The following is a 22,261-nucleotide window of genomic DNA, read 5'->3' as shown; positions in this document are numbered from 1 at the left end:
CTCGTGTAATTGCAACAAAGAGCAGCTACTGAAAGGAGGAGGATACTTGGATTTTGCAGTGGGAAGGAAGGCCTCAAGCTCCTTGCTTTTTTGGGAAGAGAAGGTTACTGTTGGATTTTTAGAAACTGTATCTTATTAGTAGAAAAATCCCATTCATATCAATTGACCACATTTGGGGTTTGGATATGATGGGGCTCACACATTTTGAAGCTGCAAGGGAGAACTCTGCAGTCTGAGTACTTTGTGTTCATGAATGTTAACTGAAACGGGGTGACAGTGTCCTCCAGGCAGTTGAGTCTTCATCAAATACTTTCATGTTGCTGTCCTGCAAAAAGACACCACATGAGAGCTGTAGTACTGCCTGTATATATTGTGCCTTTAAATACAGAAGAGAATGTCCTTCATTCAGGGCTTTTCATCATTCTGATTTCCTTTCACTGTAGATTAAGTACGGCAGTTTTTCTGTTAGTACTGGACACAGGTAAGGAAGTCTAGAGAAAACCAAGTTATTCTTGCAGAGACTATTAGAGGCTTGCTTTGAGGCCAAAATGTCAAAGATACTGATTTGGACAGCCAGCATATGGCTGCTGCCTACTTCCTCTCAGGCAAGCCCTTTATATTTCTTTTACTTCTTGGGATGAAACCTACCCTCATCCCCACACCTTTTTCTCTCCCCAGACCCCCTGTTGCATACACTTTCAGGCTCAGCAATGTCAGATCGAGCTTGGGTTTTGAAGTGGCTGCTGAGCTGCCACAAGGAGTGGCCAAATCACAGTGAGCAGCAGAGAGCCACCACTGCTAGACAGCCAGTCAACTGCTCTTGTCTCTTAGCTGTGCTGTCCAACTCCATCGGGTCTCTCGCAGCTGGAGCACCAGGTCAACACAGTTGGAGTAGCACTGTGAGCATACTGCAGGACCTGGCTGTATCAGTGTCTTGCACCAACACGGACTAGAAAGATCTGTGCAGCAGTTGTGAGATGGATTGGGAACACTCCACTCTAGTGTCCCTCTGAGCGTGGTGTTTAATCCTCAGACACGGATTCCAGCCTTGTCAGAGCAGTGTGGTTGCTGTACTTTGCTCTAAGGGCAATATGTATCCAAGCTGCTGGGTAGAAGCAGGGAGAGCGGCATGTTACGTGAGACAAGTCAAATGTCAGAACAAGCTCCAAAATAGGATTGGTTATCACTGAGGCTTGTTGCTGTGTGTTACTTGTTTTCATGTTGTATTTCATTTTTATATTGGATTTTATAGTGGTTTGTTCTGTACTTCCCTGTTCTCCTAGAAAATATTGTATCCCAAGGACTGCCCCTGTCCCCCTTCCCTGTCTATCCTCCCACACTCCTCCCAGTCCCCTCCTACTGGGGGACAGGCCCTGTCTGTCATTTGGCTGTTCTTCCCAGCTTCTGGAGAGTTTGGGTAAGGACATCGGATGATTGGGTAAGAGCCGAGGAGGTTCCTCCCTTTATGTTCCCACTGGTTTCTTTGAATGTCCCTCCAACCCTGTTCCACTCCCACCTCACCCCTCATTGGGTGTTGGTTTGTCCCCTCCTTTAGCCCCTCCCCTGGGTATAAGCCTGGACTACGAAGACGGGCGATGACTTGGTTTGAGCCACGGCCCTGAGGCAGACGTCGAAGCAGGACGGGACAAAGACTGGAATAAAGCCCTTGGATTCACCATCTCGTCAAGTCTGACTCCTTTCCTCCGCCACAGACAGGGTCTCTCTCGTGATTAGGGGAAAAACCCCTCCACCGCTCCCCGGGTTTTTAGGACCCAGGGGAGATTTCCTGTCCTGTCGCAGTCTCGAGCTAGCCTGGGCAAAATGGAGCTGGTAGCTCTGTAAGAGACAAGTGACAGAGGCTCTTTGGTTCCTGTTGGCAATCAGTTTGGTGAAATGTGCGGCAGTGCTGCTTATTTTGTGCGGGCTGGGTGAAGTGGCTGCATCTCAGCAGCTCAGCATTTGCAGGTCCCCTTTCCTTGGCATACCCAAAGAACCTGACAAACAAGCCTGGGCAGCTGAGTGCTTCTGTAGGCAGAAGTACATGTTGTCTCTTTCCTACCCAGTCTACAGGGCAATGATTTTTCTACAGCTGCCAGTGTACCTGGGTTTGCACAAATGCTGAACTGAACCCAGTGGTGGCTTAGGCCAGGGCAAGCATCACATTTTGCCACTTCTGCTCCAACAGGTGTGATCCCCAGTAAGCTGGACAACTATGGGCAGCATCTTAGCTTCCTTTACCAAAGACTATCCAAGAGGGCTATCTGCTGCGCAGAGGCCTTCGATACCATCTGATGGCAGCAGGTCCTGTAGGACACCCATGGTAAAGAAGATTGAGTGAGTGTGCACATCTGTATGCTCAGTGCCTCACACGAGCCATGAGCCCCCTTGTCTCACTGTCATCTCTCCCAGCTGAGCAGCAAGGCTCTTCTCCATTTACAGCTGCCTCCTGCCTGGTCACTGAAATGTTTATAAACTTCTTCCAGGAATGAAGTGTCCCTTTCTGCTGAGGTAAGGCTGGAGAATAGATTTTATACTATGCAGTTTTGTCTAAGAATTAGTTGCTTCCTAATTCATAGGAACAGGTAATTTGGTGAAGGGGGGGTGGGGGGAGTGGGGAAGGGCATCACTGTTGTTCAGTGGTAATTTTACTCCACATTAAACAGACAAAAGGAGGGGGAAGAATGTAATATTTTATAAATTTGTCAATGTGTCCATATCTGTGAGAGACCGAGATTTGTAATAAATACAGTAAAAAACAACGGGTCATTGCAAGCCCTTTCTCTTATTTTCCACTACATTACCAGACATTTAACTGTACAGTGACATTTTTTCTACCTAATGAAAACTTAACACAGACAGCACTTGGAATTTTTATGTAATGTAGACAACATGCCTTTGTTTTTGAAGCTATCTACAGATTATCTATGCTACACTTTTGCAACTGTTCATGTGGGAGTTATCGAGTCAGCCTTTGCTCGTGGAAGAGAACATAAATACATAGCTTGGCACTGGCAGCTATAATTTTCTCAACCTGTGGTCATCTGTGACTGAGACTTTGTAGAGCTGTACTTTAAAAAACCCCAGAACAACAGATTCCTGGTTCTGGAAATCTGGAGCTAGTTCGGAACAACATAACCCGCCGATGCAAAAGAAGTAAAAAGGTTAGGTGAGGTGACCACAAAAATGGGCCAGGGATAGTAAGCAAATTGCAACTTTTATTTCAGTCTTCCTCTTACTCTAGGAAACAGTGCCTTGTTTGCAATTTTACTAGAAATCTTATGTTACCACTTGTGAAACTTATTTCCTCAAATCTTGCAATCAGTGTACAAATAATTCAGGGATATTACTCTGAACTAAAATTGCAATTACTGCTGTCATAGCTTTTAAGAATTTAGTCAAAAACCAGCACACTGTTTTCTCTGAGAGACCAAATCTTTCTTTCCTAAGTGCTGGCTTCAGTTATTCAAATAGTGAATATGTGCTTAATGAAGTCTTAATGTCAAAGAAGTATTTAAGTGCAAGCATAAATCTTAAATTTCATGGGTTTTCTTTCATTACTTCCCTGCTCCACCCACCTTTCTGTTACTGCATCAAAATTAAAAACATTAGTGAGTTTGAAACCTGAATTATCTCAGCTGAAGGCCACTGAACAGAGAGAGACATTCTGAAACTGGCTGGCATGTCTGTGCAAACAGTTTATGCATTCCTGCAGCAGAATGGAGTTACTGTCTACCATTGCTCCTACACATATTTCCAGTTTTGCTGCCAAATCTTTTGACGGAAAGTGAGAGTCTTGGTACTATTCTATCTTGTTCTTACAACTGAGATAGATTTTTTTTTTTTTTTAATTCAACCTTCTACCCATTCTGATTGTACCCTATAATATCTGGATCTGCCTCCCTGATGACGTTCATGCCCCTGCTTGCCAATGCCTTGCAGAAAGCTGAAAAATGTGGACGCCAATAAATGGCCTCCAGCAAGTTATGCAAAAAGTGAGGGTCACAGCTTAGTTCCCTGAATCAAATCTAGGAGAATGCTAAATTTCAACACGGCCTTTGCATGTTGTCCACAAAACAAAGAGCTTTTTCCTAGACTATGACTAAAAGGAGCTCAGGAACTTATCACATCATTCCTGAAGGAGCTGCCAGAAGAGGAGAAGTGGAACAAGGGACAGCTACAAAAAGGCAGAGCTGTAACTTCAAGAAATCTCTTAAGACTTTGAGAAGCCTTGAGATTCTGGCAGATCTAGCCCAAGCTCGGAGAGCAAACACAGGTGCCTTGAAAACTCAGAGTGAGCCTCAGCATCTGGTTTGGTTTTTGTTTTTTTGGGTTTTTTTTTTTTGTTTTTTGGTTTTTTTTTTGGTTTTTTTTTTTTTTTTTTTTGGGTTTTTTTTTTTTTTTTTTTTTTTTTTTTTTTGGTTTTTTTTTTTTTTAATATAAAGAGTGATAAAGTACCTCTATATCATCCATGACAACAGCAAAGCAGTAATTACCTAGCTTCAAGAAACTAGTTTAGCAACATTTTAAAAACATACAGAAGAAACCAGAGCTAGTAAGAATTTCCAAATCCTAATTTCTTTCTAAAAACGAACAACAATAATTTATTTCCCTCTAAAGAGTTCAAGAATGAAAAAAAAAAAAAAAAGAAAAAAAAAAAGAAAAAAAAAAAAAGGTATGTAATTTGGAAATCCCCCTTATGTTCAAAAGAATTTAAGACGTGTTTGCCCATCTCTTCTTCCAGGGACTCTTTCATATGTCAATCTCCTTTTCTTGAACTCCTTTACTTCTGGAAATCCTACATCTGAAAAAGAAGTGGAAAAAAGAAAAACCATGATAAACTAAAAATACAACATGTATGCAGACCTAACTGTTTGCTTCTCAGAAGCAGTAACAGACTTTGGCTTTGACTGGTGTGTTTCCTCAAAAAAGTATCAACTGGCATGAAACAAAATGTGCACCTTATACAAAAATAAATAAATCAACCTATACTTAAACACAATATTTCAGAAAATATTTAATGTTTATTTCTATTTCATTAATACTAAACTTAGAACTATTCTACAATTGTTGACATTTAATATTTTTTAACCAGACATGGTCATGTTTCTAAGTTGTTTTAAAAAGCTACTTACATTCTTAAGATTCAAGTGTTTTTATAATAATGTATTTGAGAAGTTGCTTATTCCAAGCAAGTTAATGTAAGGAAATTATATTTAGTCTTTACAAAAAGTATTGTCAGAAAATGTTAAAACTGACCAAGGATTTGATCTGCTCCAGTGGAAATACTGGTTTGGCATGGTGTGATGAATTATCTGTGGTTTAATGAGAGCTTGATCTGAAACCTGAAGAATCCTTGGGGTTTGTTCCCAGTGTGTCTTTTTAACTTGACTCTCTACATATTTCTTAAATTTCTGCTCTCAGAGGCTTTTATTGTATTAAGGTGAAGTTGGCGGGGGGGTGGGTGGGTGGTTGGTTTGGTTTTGGGGGGGAGATGGGGTGGGGGAGGGGGTTGCATTACCATGCAGAACTATTTTGTATACTTTTTTTCCCCCCTGGTTAGTGAATTATAAAGTAGAATAAGCCTCCTCTTCCAAAATCTAAACCAGAAGTCACTTCTCCTTGTTTTGATTTGATTCACATTGAAGTATACTTTTATCCTACTGGGCAAGAATAAAACAGAAAGCTTATCAGTTGGAGATCACAGTGTTTCCAGAACACTGTAAAATGTGGTACCAGGAGAATCTGCCCTGATCTCTACTGAAACATGTTGTATGTAGAATTTTATGCTATCAGTGCCAGTTACAGGTTACTGGAGTATTTGTTATCTACTCAGCATACTGCAAGTCTCAGTTTTAATTCCAGAGAAGCCAAAGGTCTGTTCCGAGTTTCTGTATGAACATTGACATAGGCTGAAAATTAAAAGAAGCTCACCATATCCAATTAACTTTTTCTCTTTTTACCTCCATAGTTACCCTAAGCAGTTCATGACAGAGTGATTTAAATTAGTTACTTAGGTTTTCATGAACGATCTGATTAAGGCTCTGCTGACCTTGTACCACCAAGAGATTTAGTGACAGCTAGCATCAGACAAATCATAAATTAAGTTATCTGTACTAGGTGTTAGGCACTTTCTAAAAACAAACTTAAACTTGCATTTATTTAAAAAATGTGGCATTTCACCTACAGGGAAATAGGAGAATTAAAAAGAAAAAAAAAAAACCACAATAAATGATACAGCAATACATAGTCTGATAAGGATTTTCTTAGTTGCAAGACTCCATGGATACATATTATGGCTTACTATATTTGATGAAGTAAACTAGGGATAAGAAAATGACAAAAAAAAAGAAAAAAAAAAAAAAAAAAAAAAAAAAAAAAGAGCCAAATATTTTGTATAAGGACTGCAGACACTTGCAGGGTAAACAAAGTTTTGAAATACACATCATACCATCTCTTTGAAAATATAAGCTTTGGAATTATTTCAAGTGGAGAATTTACCCCTGGAGATACTAGCTAAAAAAATATTCCAAGAATAAGGAAATATATGAAACAAACTTAGAAAATTTTCAGAGTGCCATTTATTTTTAACTCCATTAGTGCCAACAGCAAAACACAGCCGTTAGTAGAATCTGAATTTCACTCTCAGCATTTGCTGAATCTCCTTTTTGTCCTATGGAGAAAATACTATCTTTTGTTCACCCTTGCCTAAATCTATGTTTACAAAATAATCTTCCTCATGACTTCTAAATTAATTCTGGCATGTTCATTATCTATATTTTAGGCACTATCAAAGAGAAAAGGAGCTGCATCTTTACTGAAGAACTATGCTTTTCAATATTTACCACGGAAAAATAATGGCAGTAACACAATTCTAGTTAAGGAACTAGAATTTGTTTGGCTTTTTTTTTTTTTTTTTTTTAAATACCCCAAGACATATTTGTGCTCAAAATAAAATCTGTAAGGAACCTTTTATCACAGAAGAAATACATATGCAAGTAAGTTTTAGCAAAGGGAGCATGCAATTCTTGGCTTGAATTTGATTTAACAACTACTTAAATAAAAGATAAAATACAGTCTTACAGTACTCCTTACAACTCTGCGGTTGAGTAACAAAAAGAATTTCAGCAAAATCTGCTTACTTTGGACGTACCTTTTTTAACTTTTTCTTTTCTCGATAAGAATGGAGGCCTTTGTTTTCTCTTTCCTTTAGATGCTCCACCTATTTGGTTAAAACTCAGATTTTGAAGCTCATCCGTATCATCAAAGAAATCAGAGAGAAAACTATCATGAGCAAATGAATTATGTAGGCCTGTGGATGAAGAGTCATTCCACAGGGGCTGGTCAATCTGAATTTCTGGGTTTTTAAATGCTTTGTCTCTAAATTCCTCTAGAAAACTCCTAGAGCTCTTCTGAGGTATACAGTCACTGAAAGCTGCAAAGAAATCCTCTTTTTCAGTGTCATTAGAAGAATGACCAGAGCTATCATGCATCCTCAAAGGCTGTCTTTGAACATGGAGAGAATTTTTAACTTCTGGATGAGCAAAATCTTCATAGTCCTTTGATACAGCAAAGAAATTGGACTTCCTCCTTGTAACTACTTCTGATGAGCATGCTTTCTTTTGCATACAACTTGCAAGATCAGATTTTAAAAACCCCTTATGATAATTCAGTGGAGGAATTAGGGCTTCAGAATTCGAATGAGACGTTCCTGGTAGAGAAAAATTTGAACCATTTTGTTTGGAAAATAAAAGATTAGCTTATTTTTACATTTTACAGAAAACCAAGATGTCATTAAGCATTGTGATTGCAGTCTGTCTCATCAGAATAACCGACCTTACCATGATTAGAAAATAAAGATTCTAATACATTCGGATTTTTCACTTGATTTCAAAGGAGACACCTTTTCCTAGTAATTCAAGGTATTACCTGTGCTGTTTTGTGCCTTATCAAGCAGCTCTAAAATCTGACAATTTTGTTTATTATCAGGACACAATGTGTTGAAGTTATTCTGTTTTTCTGGGTGTGATGCACCTTTCACAGTTTTTTCTAAAGGAGCAGCAGTATTTAGGCTGTATGAAGATATTATGTCACTGAAATGCTGAAATGATAAAGAAAGGATTTGTCAGGAATGTTTATGGTACATATCTACACTGCCAAGTACAAAAAGTTAAATCAGTTGTTAAGATTCTAAGATGTATACATTTTTGTTTATTGGAACTACAACAAAAAGACTTATCAAAGCAGAAGAGGTGTGTACAGTACACAATGTACCACCTATCTTAAATCTATAAACAGATTAAGCAATAGTCTCTGTCTTGAAACACTGGAAAAGCAATATCTTAATACAGTTTATTATCTTTCATTACTCCAAGACTATAGGAAACAGTGTCTGGCACCTATCATGCATCACTGAAGAATTTAACTCAGCTGTTTCTGGCAATAAAGATGGCATTACACATATACAGTTAAAACAATAGTATGCAAAATTTCACAGGGCCCAAATACCTGTTCACTTGCTCCTTCACCTTAATGGAATTCTTCACCTAAAATGAATGGTGTCCTCAACCATATTCTTGAATGATAAAATATGTGCATTTTTATTGAATTAGAAGACTATATTCAGCCTATAAATTCCCCAGACTTGACCCAACTGGAACAGTAGGAGCCCACACAATTCTTCATCTCTAGGGTTTTATCAAACACTTAGTACTATGAACGTTAAGTGGTGGGTTTATTATAGGGAGGGAGGGAGGTAGGCAGGAAGGAAGGAGGGAAGGAAGTCCTGGAAATACGTCATTGGAAAACATCTTTTACATTAGAAATACACAAAAGCTTGCACACTGATAAAAAATTCAGTATTGTGACTCTTGAGGAGGAAGTTGATCTAATGAGTATTTTTCCAGTTAAGAAAATGCTCTCATTATCTTCCCACAAACAAAACGGTGACTTGACTAAATCTGCTGAGAATCAGCAGACTCAACATTTTAGAAATTAATGATATGCTAAAACCTGTAATTCATTTTTAAATGACATTAATAAATGCACATGTAGCATCAGATTTAAAAAAAAAAAAAAAAACAAACCACAACAACCCAAACCAACGACATATTACAACAGAACAAAAAAAGTTATCTGATACATAAAATAATTTTTGCCAACCTTTAAAACTTTTTTTGGAACCTCTGGCAGAAGTTCTTGGAGCTGACAAAAGTTTGCAAGAAATAACCTGTTCAGTGAAGATCCCTTCTTTAACATAAACTGAGCAACCAAAGGATTAATACATGGAAAAGTAAGCAGGAATTTTTCTGTCTGGAAATGGAAATTATTTTGTTAGATTGACATCTGACAGACTTTTTATCCCTTCTTCCTGTTACTACAAAGTCACATCTTATTGAATAAGTCCTAGAGCATATCAGAAAAACAGCTTTAAAACAGTGCACTTTTATAGTCCAATAAAACCTCCTTTTTTACTACAGATGCAACATAGTATAATTTCTGAAAGAGTAAGTTCTGCATAATCATTTGACAAAAAGCAAGTCTAAAGATGTTTATTTTTCTAAAGGTTAAAACAAGTGAATAACTTAAACTTGACTTTAAAATGCATTTACAGATTTACAATTAATTCTCCATTTTAAAGAAATTACCTAGATCAATATAAACTGTCAAAACTGGTTCTGTTTTACAAAAGCTGTATTTGTTAAAGGCAATGAAACAGGTGAAAAAAGCAATAGTCAGTGGGACAACAAATGTCACAAACAGGGCAGCAAGTTGTTATCAATGACAGCTTCCTGTTCCTGACTTTCATAAAACACTGCCAAGATCAAATATCTTTAACAGAGACACAATACAATGACTCCTCCTCATTTTTTACCAGGATCCTTAATCTCTAAATTGGAAAACCTATAATCCAATACCCCCCTCTTGAAAGGCCATGCCAATACCTGCTTTATAATGCTTCTGAATTTTACAGAAGCCAAAAACAATCTCAGCTTTACAAGAGATTAAATGAGATGAAATAATGAGAATCTTTACAAGATATTAAATGAAATGTCACATGCAATTAACAAATCCATACATTTCATTTGAGAACCTTACTATACAAATTAAAGAATATCATCTATTTGGTGGTGATTGATGGGCTTGTTCCAGCATTTACTGGAATGAGTTAAACAAGAAACTGCATGAGTTACACAAGTTTTTATCGTCTATTACTAAAGTCAGCAATGTCACTGACTTCAGTAATGGATCAGCACTGCCGAATTTGGTTTCCAGCCCACGTGAGCCACTGTAAGTTTATCTTTTACAGTTTGGGTAGTTTTTTCTAAACTTAGTGCCTAGAACTGTAGAACTGCACAAATTTGCAGGCAGATGTGGTGGATAAATTTCCCTACAAGTTAATTGTAAAAGCACAGGGAAAGTCCAAGTTGCATCTAATTGTGCTGACAAGGATGATGGAAATACTATATATATACATATATATATGTGTGTGTGTGTGTATATATGCCTTTGCATTTATACTAGAAATATGCTTGTATATATAGCTGCATATATAAAAAATATATAAATATAATGCTTATTATAATAATATATTTTAAGAGAACTGCAACAAAAAAGCCTAAAACTTTATGAATCTTAGAAACAGGAAGAAAACTGTAAATTCATGGGAAGAGAAGCAAACCTCAGATGGTAAGATAGAAAGCCAGGATTTATCCAGCCATTCATGAGGACTGATATTAGATGCCATCAAAATGTTGTCAGCAATCTGACGAATTACCAGTGTTGTCTCTTCAATCCCCAGCATAAGAATTACCTAAAAGTGATATATGATATTCTTGGTTGAAACTTACTCTAAGGAGTGTCTTAATTTACTACAGAAGTTAAGGTGAAAACTAAAGGTCACCCTGAACACAAGAGTTGGTACTGCTAAGTAGTTAAACCTGATCCAGGCTTATCATGCAGAAAAACTCCAACCTCTGACCACTAGCCTGGCTGCAAATTACAGTCCTTATTTATGCAAATCCTATGTAGGTGAAATTAATTGATTAATCCTATAGGTCTTTTATATGTGATCAAGTTTCTGGGTATGAGGTCCTGATAAAAAAGGCAATTGTGAGATGCTTATTACAGTTTAAGAAGATGTGAAACATTTTGAAGCTATAATTTCTACACAAACATGCTGAGTATATGAAATGAAAAAAACCTTTGTCCTCTCTTTGTCCTCATAACTTTTATTTGATCAGGCAGATTTTATACAAATGTTAATATACAAATAATAATGACTTTTCATAAAGATCTGCACTGAAGATTGGCAGCACATAAGTGAAAAAAAAAGTACCTAAAAAGATATCACTTGGTTCAAAAATATAAGTTAGCAACAAATTTGGTAATCTGAGTAAAACTTCTGCCCTACTTTTTAATGCTGACTATTCTAGATACTAAAACAGATTGTCTAAGATTCTAGATTTCCTGATTTTTAGGAAGAAGTTAATTTATCTTGTCACATGAAAAAGGCAAACTAGCTGACAGTAAATTATTTTTTTCTTTTGTCACATCAGCAACATAATATTGATCTGAAATTTCAAGTTAAGATATATGCAAGATTCATGTATATTCTAATAATTTATTAAAGGTACAATCTCACTTTTTGACTCCTAGTCATAAAGACTTCAACTGCTATTTGAATCTGATTTAACTTGTATTGCAGTCAACAGTCTTTTCACTGACTTTAGCAGCACTGAATTAAGATGCTCTCTTATTTTAGTAATTTTGAGCTATTTTATGTTTTTGATGTAGAAGGCATACTTGATCAAGCTTTATGGAAATATCATATCATGAAGATTAATACAGAAAAAAATTACCTTCACTTCAAAGTCTTCTGACTTCTGTGTAAGTTCAATTAGAGTGGCATAAATTAAGACAAGGTTAAGGAGAGTATTTCCCTTGAGACTGTACCTGTAAAACAGTTTCACTGGATCATTAATATTTTATATCCACAAGCAATAATCTCAAACCATTTGTTCCATGTCTTCATAAATATCTGTTTCATTTCCTGGAATTCAGAATACTGGTACAGTTTGAGCATTAATATCTGTGGAAAGAGAACTAGAATACATTAAAGGACTGACTGCTGAAGGATGGACTCTAAGGAAAGAAAAGAGAGTCAGTCTACAGAAAACCAAGTCTGGTCTGAAGCAAAAGATTTGGATCAAGGTCAGCCACTGGAGACACTAGCAAAAAAGCAGAGAGGAAATTACCACTTGCTTATAGAAAAAAAAATCTCAAAAGAGGTAATAAATTAATGTTTATGAACTATGTCAACAAAAAGTATGCTTCCATACCAAAAGGAGCAGTGGAAGAACACTTGAAGAATGTTTCCCTGTTGCAAATTATACACAGTGGTATTAACACAGTAATTCATAACAATGCATTTGTAGGGGTTAATTTACTTCAAACAGATGTAAGAATAATTCCAGTATTTCATATCCTTAGAGTTGTGAAATTTCTAAACCTGTTGATTTCAAATATACCTCATGTTGGTTATTGCCTGCTTCAAACTCTGTTATTTTATAACAACTATTTCTTTATCATGTGTGTAAGACTAAAAATAGCCTCACAAATAAAAAACAATTTTTCTAACATTTTGGTGGTCTCCAGTAATGACTGTTACTTTTACAATTTCACTGAGTTTTTCAGTAGGAGCATGACAACATTGTTACTAAGTGAAAAACTCAAAGCACAATAGAAGTATGAGCTTACAATATTTGTATTGTTCTAAGAGAAATGTATTCCTACATAGAAGTTCAAAGATAAATAAGTATCAACTTGTTTTAATAAGCAGCTTTCTTTAGTGACAAGTTTGTTTAAAAAATACCAGGAAAACAAAAGAATTTAATAACTTACTCTAAACTCAGTCTTTTTCTGGAATAGAAAATAATCCAACAGCACGTATATTGGAGTGATAATGCCATCAGCCTCGATATTACAGTGTCACAGGAGTCTTCATAATTTAGTTCTTCCATACTCTACCATGGAATTTAAATAAAGAGTTAAAACTAAATAAATATATTAACATGACTGCCCCAAGATTTTAGTGAGTATCGATATAATATACAGAAACTAGATCAAACAGCCAAATAATATAAGCATTAAGGGCACATATGGGAATTGGGAGAACTAGCTTGTATTCCCAACTTTTATTTTCTTTGAACTTCAGAAGGTTGATTCACAGCTTTAAGCCTCTTCTTTCTTCCTCTAAAAAGTAACACTGTCAATACATTTTTAGGCTGTTCTTCAGATTTTTTGCGAAATTAAATAATGCAAAATATTGTTATAAACTTCTGAAGTACTTACTTTGCCTATACAAATCATATCATATTTACACTAACTATAGAAAGTACAACATCATTAATTGCAGTAGCTTGTAGGAATGTCTACATTGAATTTGTAATACTAATTGATTACTTTATTATGTATATATCTTTCAGAAGCAGTTCTTCTACCTCTAATCTCTCTCGCTGCATGCCAGAATTTAAGCAGTATGCTATTGCTTAAACTATTATTTTTTAATTAAAAGTAGGACAAACTATTTTATAGACTAATTCAGATAACCATCTGAAATAGGAGGAGTTAATATGTACATTGGTAAGAGAAGAGAGCCACAAATACATTTAATTGGTTGCTACAAAATTTCTTTATACAACACTATTTCCAAGAATGCATCCTTTAATTACATTTTGTATAATCAGATCACAGGTAAAATGTTAGTTCAGTAAAGAAACTGAGAACATTTTAAACTAGTCAAACTAGCACAGATAGAATTTTAGGGTTAATGATTCGTGATGTGAAACAATGCATGAACTAAATATGATTATGGGGAAGAAAAGATATATCAGAAGTCCAAAGGCATGTCCTAGAAGTGACTGAACACAACAGAACTTAGACACAGTAGTTTCATTTTGTACCTGTAAAAAGATAGCAGTACATGCATCTATTGTCAACACAACATATCGATCTATACTTCCAAAGAGCCTTAAGGAGTAACTACTGCTTCTTTCAACAAAGGTAATGCTGTACCTAAAGAAGTAAAATAATTTAATTAAAATTCACACAAGTAAAATAATACTATATTCTTAAAGGAAATGGATAACATACACCCCTTAATACAGTTTTTTAACTTATAGTCTTGATCTTTTTCAAATGCTCAGTTCACTTTAAGACACACTTGAATACATACCATGCAGCAATGATTTAGTGAAAATAAATTATATTGCTAACTGCATTGAGTATGACCTTGACACACAGGCTTTGAGCTGGGGCGGGGGGGGGGGGGGAAGTAGAAACCAAGATGGATACTCAGATACTTAGAAACTTTTAGTGCATTTATTTTCCTCTTTTCTTGATTGCACAGCACAAGGCAAAGCAAACTCCCTGATTACCACTGGTATGATCCTAAAAATTTCTGACTGACTTAGAACTGCCAGCAGCATAGGCTCCTGCTGTGTTTTACTAGGAAACTCAAGAGACCTAAACCTGCATCTGCCAGTGGTATGTCCTCTAGAAACTTGTATGGACAGTGTACTCAGACATTTGTTTTAAAGTAACGCCTTACCTTTTCTGAAGGTAAGCTCTTTGCTCACCTATTTAACTCCTTCATCAGTGCTAAAGGGAGCTAGTGAAAAAGTAACAAAACCCTGTTCCCACATATTTGGATTACAGCCAGGTTGAACAGAGAATTTGAACAAGTCAGAGTTTAAAAGCATGTCAGATTATGTGTTCAAATTTTAAATGTCAAAGACATTCTCCCCCGTCCCGCCCCCCTGTCCCCACCCCGTCCCCCTTCTGAAGTATAATTAGAAACAGATCAAAAATGTCTCCACAGCTGACTCAAGGACATGGCCAGGATCAAAACTGGCATGTCTCTCCCACAATGTGGTGAAACACATCTGTGTATCTGTTACTGTGTTTGACAGATATTGCTGCTCTGGTCCCTGTTTCTTTGTTTCTTTTCTTTCTTACTTTCCCCTTATGAGATAAAAGGTAGCTTTACCGAGTATTACTGTGAAAGCAAAATTCAAGAAAATTATGTCAAAGAAATAATAAAGAAGCACAATGATTTACAACCCTAGCAGTTTTCATACAGGTTATAGAGTATTAAAAATTAAGTGAATAGTGGATCTGAATTTTATTAATATATTAGCTTTTGTTTTAAACTGTTTTTTGTTTAAGCCTCTCCTAAACACCGTGATGCACCAGAAAATAAGATGTTTTACTATTGTTCAGTTTGAGTACTTAGTATAGCTTCAGTAGATTAAAACAACAACAACAAAACCCCCAAAGCAATTTTTAAAGAAGAATTAAATGCAAAGTCTTCCAAGGATCAAGAAGCCCTAAGGAAAATTTTGTAAACATTATGATTTTCAGAGGAAAGAAGACAATTTAAAAAGTTGTTCTGATTAAAAAGCACCAGCTACAATTTTAAAAATTGGCCAATTCCATTCTGGTTGGCATGTGTGTGGACCTCTAGTACTAAATTATCAACTTCAACAGAAAAATCTATATTCTTGTCTCTTAAAATTCTAATAGTTTACTTGCAGTAAATGCAGAATAGTTTACTTGCAGTAAATACAGAATAGTTTACTTGCAGAAATGTACCTGATAGCCAAGTAGATGGTTAATACATGATAGACTAGAACAACATACATGTCCTGAAAATCAAAAAATAAATAGTCCAGATGATAAATAGGTTCTTTTCACTCACTTGGATTCAAAAAGCTGAAGAATATCTGGCATATTAAGAAGACCTTCAGTTGTCAGAAATACATATGGAATCTGTACTTCCAGAAGAAAGGAACTACCATGATTCCCTGAAATATTTTGTATATGTAAGATAATAGTTTAATAAGCAAAAAACTAATGATACATCAAATGGGCATTCAAAAATGCAGGTTTTGTTCACCTCCAATAAAACACTTCCATTCCATACTTACTTTTCCCCAAAATGAAACACCTTTGAATTTCTTTGAAATTATGCTTTAATTCAGTTTTTTTTTTTTTTAGATCTACAACATTCCCTTAGGATGAGGAAGGGTGGATACAGCTTGCAGAAGCTGTAAACAAGTTAAGAACTTGGCACAAGTTAAAAAACAAACCCACATGTACTACAACATCCTGGCCAAAACTAGGTTTACACACAAATAAAAACACCTTCTTGCTGCATAGAGAACCCAGTTCCATTTGTTTAGCTTTATGCCTCATAATGTATTACTCATTCACTTCCACAGGCATATAAATGTAGCATTTTATGGAATGGAAAATGTTTTCTTTTCATGTGTCAGTCTATTTATTACAATTCTGGAAAGCACTTACCCATTTGTATTGTTTCAGGGAGGGTGGTTTTAAAAGTCATGTAAGGAACATTCAGATTTTTGCACAGATTTCTCCAGCCAGAATTTTCAGAATAATCATATTCCATTACTAATGAGAAGTGTGTCCAAGGGAAGTCAGCTCCAATTTGCTGATTATGTACAATAACGCAGGAATATCTACTAAGACTTAAAAACCCCCAACAAAATATGAATAAAAATAAATAGAGGTAATAAAAATAAGGTAGAATTACCTTCAGAACAAAATAAACTCAGTTTTACTTTGACAAATTCTAATTGCTTAAAGTCTGTTTACAAAAATATATTCACCCTTCCTGGATAAGGTTCAAACTCCTTTAAAAATTAATTTAAAAATCAAAAGCTGTACTCCTCCCCCTACAATTTTCCGTCTCAAACAGAATATTTTCTAGAAATAATTTGTCATAATTTGTCATTTCTTCTGTTATGCCCTTTTACCACCTTTTTCTAAAACATGCAAAAATCATGTTTTTCTACATGGTTCTCTAATTTTTAAACAGGCAAAACAACGTATAAAATATGTAATTGTTTGTTCCCTAAAGTTCCTCTAAGCCTCACTAAGCATTTTTCTAGAGGGGACAAAATTCTCAACACTGAAAATGAAGCTGTAGGTTCATATAATAAAAACTTTTTACTCTAGACTGGAAAGCCCTATGGAAATGAGCTAAAGTAACTGAAGTTTGACTTAGTACTGCCTAAAGAATTTGTTGTCAAGAATCAAGAATTTAACTTACCTGCTTATGATGTCTTTACAATTTAAAGGGCTTCCCTTTTTCTCATTATTCAAATCCACAGCTTTCAAACCTGCTTAAAAAATCAAACAGTTGATGAAATAAACGAGCCTCCATGACTGAATCAACGCACAACAGTAAGTCGCTGACGTGAAACAACACAGGTTATTAAAGTTTTAAGTATTATATTGTCTGTCTTGCTGAAGTCCTATATAATTTTTGTTTGTATTGTACTGTTGGATGTAATGATTTAGAAATATACTTCTCAGAACCCAAGGAAAAAGTAATGCAAACAAGTTTCATGTCTCATAAACTCAAAATCCTATTACCTTAAAATTAAAAGGTAATACAAAAGGAAGCACATTTTCCCGTTTATAAGTTAAATTTCTTTACACCTTTTATACATTTGAAATTTTAACTTGAAGATGTATCTAAAAAGGAATATTGTTACTACACAAGTGCCTCTTTTCAAATGCGTAGTTGGACTGACCTGTGTTTACAAACAAGTCTTAAAATCTTAAAAAAAATCTTTTCATTAAATATTATTAGTAAAATCACAGTGAACATGCCTCCTCCCTTTCAAAACATTCTAAAAGACAGGCTTTAGTCTTTTAAGAGCACAGGAAATATAACTTTATTTTTAAAGGCAAAAGAAAACAGTACAGTACATGATGCTTGATAAGGTTCAAGTAAGCAGGATTTATAAAAATGGATTTAAAAAAACAACATCAAAGTGACTTGTTCTAAACAATAACTATAACTATAGGCTCAAATTATCATTTTCCTGAAACATGATTGTTTTACCAGCTGAATTTGAAGTGTTGAACAAGCTTGTACTTGTGAAATTACTCAGAGGTAAAATGTTGGAGTGATGAAAGTGCTGCTTGTATCAGTGGGGAGGTGGGATATTGGAAACAATATATTTTTCTTTGAGTTTTTTAGATTGATTCAGCTTATGGTGACATATTTAACAAATTAGCAAACAAGATCAGCAACATATAGCTAAAGGAAAATATGATCTGTACCTGACTACTCATTCAAGGCTTTATGCTGGGGAGTTTAGTCAAGACTTTTAAAATCTAACTGTTCTGAATATGCTTGCAAGGAAGAAAGCTTGTGACTAACGATCAGCTAAAAACAATGAGACAATATGATCAAGACAACAGAGGCAAATATAATTAGGCAATGGGCTGTCCACAGCTCCTTCATGGCCTGTTAAAAAAATCTTTGACTCAACAGATAAATTATCACTCTCTTGCAATTGAAAACATTAAACCAGAACTCCTAAAGGGAGAAAAGGAAAGGAGAGAAAATGAAAGATAAAAGGCTGATGGAAGAATTATGAAATATTAAACAGTGAGAAAAGTATGTAGAAAGGCTCCTGATGAGAAGAAAAGGAAGAAACACCTTCATCAAGCATTTAAAGAGGAATGCAGCAATATACAGAATAACAGCCACTTTTTATTTCAAAAATATGCATTAAATAATTATTTACCTTCTATCCTAGATAATGGGTGAATGAAGACAGATTTTTCTCTTTCAGAGTCCATCCTTGTAATGATTAGTATCTGTATGAAGACAAGTAAAAGAAACTCTAGTAGTGTTAATTTTTTTTTTTTTTCTTTCAGCCCGCATATATCTTTCTTTCTCCTCTGTATAGACAACACAAGATTGAATAAACAGATGGCAAAACCAGGAACTTTTCCACGACGACAATCATAGAATACCTCAAGTTGGAAGGGGCCCATAAGGACAGAGTCCAACTCCCTGCTTCTCACTGGACCACCTAAAACTAAACCATATGACTGTCTCCAAGAGCTCCTTGAACTTGGACAGTCTTGATGCTCTATCCACTTATGTAGAAGTCTGTTCCAGGGAAGACCACCCACTAATGAAAAGCTTTTTGCCTAATGTGCCTCAACTTCCTCAGACACCACTTCATTTCATTTGCTTGTGTCCTGTTACTGGTAACCAGAGAGAGGAGATATGCAACTTCCTCTCTGCTGTTTGGCTTGAGAAAGGTGTAGGCTGTGATGGGGTCACCTCTCAGCCTTCTCTTTCCAACAAGGAACAACAAAAACCACTTCAGCTTCCCCTCTTCTTGCCCTTGAGGCCTTCTACCATCTTGGTCCCCCTCCTCTGGATGGACAAAACAGACAAGTTTGATATCCTCCTTATATTGAGGTGCTTAAAACTGCCCTCAGCACTGGAGGTGAGGCTGCCCCAGTACAGAGCAGAGCGAGACAATCCCCTCCCTTGCCTGGCTGGTGATGCTGTGCCTGATGCACCCCAGGACAGGCTTGGCCCTTCTGGCTGCCAGGGCACTGCTGACTCAACTTGCCATTGACACAGACTTCTAGTTTCTTCCCACTGGGCTCCAGTATCTTCTTTCCCAATTTGTATGTACAACCATGATTGTCCCATCCCAGGTGGACAATCTGGCACTTAGTCTCAGTATATTTCATAGAGCTGGTGAGTGCTTAGCTTTCTAGTTTAATTATTCTGTAAGACTTTTCTACTCTCAAGAGAGTCGACTGCTCCTCCTAATTTAATACCATCAGTAAAATCACTTAATGTATTTTTGATTCCTGTGTCCAGACAATTTACAAAAACATTTAAGAGCACTGTCTCTAAAACTGAGCCCTGGCAAACACCACTGCTCACTGGCTACCAGCCTGATGTAATTCCATTCACTGTAATTCTTTAAGCTTAAGCCATCAGTCAATTACTCACTGTATTGAGTAACCCAGTATTATGGACTTGTTTAGCTCTGTGATGAAGATTTCATCCAGGATACTGTGAGACACAGTATTAAAAGCTTTGCTAAAATTATAAACCACACTCACTGGCTTCCCTTGGTCAACTAGATGGGTCACCTTGTCATAAGCAGGAAAAGAAAGGAAATTGAGTTGGTTAAGCAGCACTTTTCTCTTGTGAACCTGTGCTACTTGCGGCCAATGACTGCATTGTCTCTCAAGTGTTTTTCAGTAACTCCCAGAATAAACTTGTCTATAATTTTAACAGGCACTGAAGTGGGATGGACAAGTCCGTAGTTACCAGAGGCTTCCTTCTTCCCCTTCTTGAAAATTGGAACAACATTTAACACCTTTCAACCAGCTAGGATCTCTCCAGACTCCCAAGATCATTGGAAATTAATGGAAAGAGTTCCCACAGGGATATTTTTGAGGGATATTTGGAATGAACCCCACTGGGCTCTATACATCTATGCACATCCAGATGGAGCAGCAAGTATCAAACAAGTCCAGGATTGGCTGGGAGTTCAACATTATCCTCAGTCACAGTCTTCTAACACTGGGCTCTGGGGATTGAAGACAGATGCACAAGAAGGCACTGAATGTCTCTGCTTTGTCTACATCCCTATTTGTGAGCTGACCAGCCCTGTTGAGCAATAGACCAACGTTGTCTCTGATTCCCATTTTGCTCTTGACTTATTTAAAAAAGCCCTTTTTGTTATCCTTCATAGTGCTGACCAGCTTGAACTTCAATTGAGCTTTGGTCCCATAAATTTTCTCCCTACAGGAGTGAAACAGCCTCTCTGAAGTCCCTTCATGTCACCTGTTCATAAGTGATTTCCAAAGTCCACATACATTCCCTTTTCCACCTAAATTCTATAAGGCCCCTGCTCAGGCATGCCAGGCTTCTGCCTTGCTTGCTTTGCTTTTGACTTGCTTGGAATTGCCTGCTCCAGTACTCAAAAAGAATGCTACTTGAAGACACTATCTAAAGATATTATACCACATTAAACTATTGTACTATATCAGATCTGTCACATTAGAACATCATCCTTGTGGAGACAAAACTTAAGCTGAAGATATCTAGAATTCAGCCTGCAAAGTACTTATGTACTGGAGGGACGTACTGGATGTACTGTTGAACTAGTTAGAAAGATTTTCCAGTCTGTATATGGAGTCACAAAAGTGTTTCTGCAAGAGATCTGAGACTCATTAAATATTGCTTAAGACAAATACGTTGAAAAGGATTAGAATCTACCAAACTGACACAGTATTAAAAAGAATCCCCACCAGAGAAGGTGTTTACATTGTCCATCATTTCAACTGATACAAACTAAACACATGCTACACTAACTATATAAAGAGGAATATGTACCTATATACATACACAACATTTTCTGACAGGATGATCTCTGAACTTTTATGCCATTGTATAGAAACTTTCCGTGGTGTACAAGATAAGATTTTTAAGAAGGCATTTAGCATTGTCTCATTCTTAAGATTTACAGACATAAGAAATGTATGTGTAAATATTAAAAGCGTGTTAGATCTTGTCAGAAAAGAACTTCTGGTCAGCCAGACAATCATAAAGCAGATTTCAATCTCCATTGAAAGCAGATTTCAATTTCCATCAGTAGCTGCACAGAAGAGCCACTCAACAATCCAATGGCATATTTATAAGCAGTTTTGGACAACTCCGTTTAAAAATGTAGACCTGCTTTTCCACACACAATTCAACAGCAGACTCATTATATGTTCATGTGAGCTAGATGAAATTTTTAGTCATTTTCTATCTAATCGTGAGTACAGAAGATAATGAAACAAAGAGCAATTTTTTTTTTTTTTCCCCCTAAAACAGCAGTAACTTCTTCCTTGCAAAGGAAATGTCCCATTGCAAGCCTGCATCAATAACAACTTTGGCTAATAAAAGAATAATGAGACTATATTTCACATTATATTAACTGATATTGATGTGATATGATAGAACAGTAAACTGAATTTATTGAATACAACTTTTACTTCTTATTAAACTGAAATACTCTTTCTACCTAGTCTGGCTCATTAAAACCTGTCTCTGAATGTTAAGAAACAGTAAACAATTAGTAATTGCGAATAAAATAATATATAGCATTGTATTATGCAAGCAAGTCAAAACTCAGGAGTTTAATTTTTTATTACCATTTTTTTTTTTTTTTTTTTTTTTTTTTAATCAAGGCTTGTGGAGCTCAGAAGAAAAGCCAAATATTCACTGAGCTGACATCAAGATGACATCAAGTTCTGATATGCCTCCTACTACAACATAATCCTACTATCACAGAGCAAAACGTGTTGCTCTTAAGATGAAAAGGACACAAAATCATCTTAGTGTCTCTGTTGA

The 22,261-nt window shown here is 36.1% G+C and overlaps 1 protein-coding gene across 1 annotated transcript in view; it reads right to left on the bottom strand.

Annotated features, from left to right (window-relative positions):
* Window positions 1-4,691: 4,691 nt before the first annotated feature.
* The window catches only part of SHOC1 (shortage in chiasmata 1), a 52,855-nt gene continuing 35,285 nt past the window's right edge, over window positions 4,692-22,261 (bottom strand). Inside the window, exons 20-31 of the mRNA XM_058424118.1 lie at window positions 18,627-18,699; window positions 17,135-17,207; window positions 16,366-16,550; window positions 15,758-15,863; window positions 13,962-14,073; window positions 12,901-13,022; window positions 11,859-11,952; window positions 10,679-10,810; window positions 9,160-9,309; window positions 7,927-8,098; window positions 7,151-7,708; window positions 4,692-4,801 (exon numbers count right to left, since the gene is read on the bottom strand). Coding sequence (XP_058280101.1) covers window positions 4,701-4,801; window positions 7,151-7,708; window positions 7,927-8,098; window positions 9,160-9,309; window positions 10,679-10,810; window positions 11,859-11,952; window positions 12,901-13,022; window positions 13,962-14,073; window positions 15,758-15,863; window positions 16,366-16,550; window positions 17,135-17,207; window positions 18,627-18,699 — 1,878 coding nt within the window. The 3' untranslated portion in view covers window positions 4,692-4,700. The remainder of the gene's footprint in view (window positions 4,802-7,150; window positions 7,709-7,926; window positions 8,099-9,159; window positions 9,310-10,678; window positions 10,811-11,858; window positions 11,953-12,900; window positions 13,023-13,961; window positions 14,074-15,757; window positions 15,864-16,365; window positions 16,551-17,134; window positions 17,208-18,626; window positions 18,700-22,261) is intronic.

This window comes from Hirundo rustica, chromosome Z (assembly GCF_015227805.2).
Source record: "Hirundo rustica isolate bHirRus1 chromosome Z, bHirRus1.pri.v3, whole genome shotgun sequence".
In the NCBI taxonomy this organism is placed as follows: Eukaryota; Metazoa; Chordata; class Aves; order Passeriformes; family Hirundinidae; genus Hirundo; species Hirundo rustica.
This window is presented reverse-complemented; position numbering and strand designations above follow the sequence as displayed.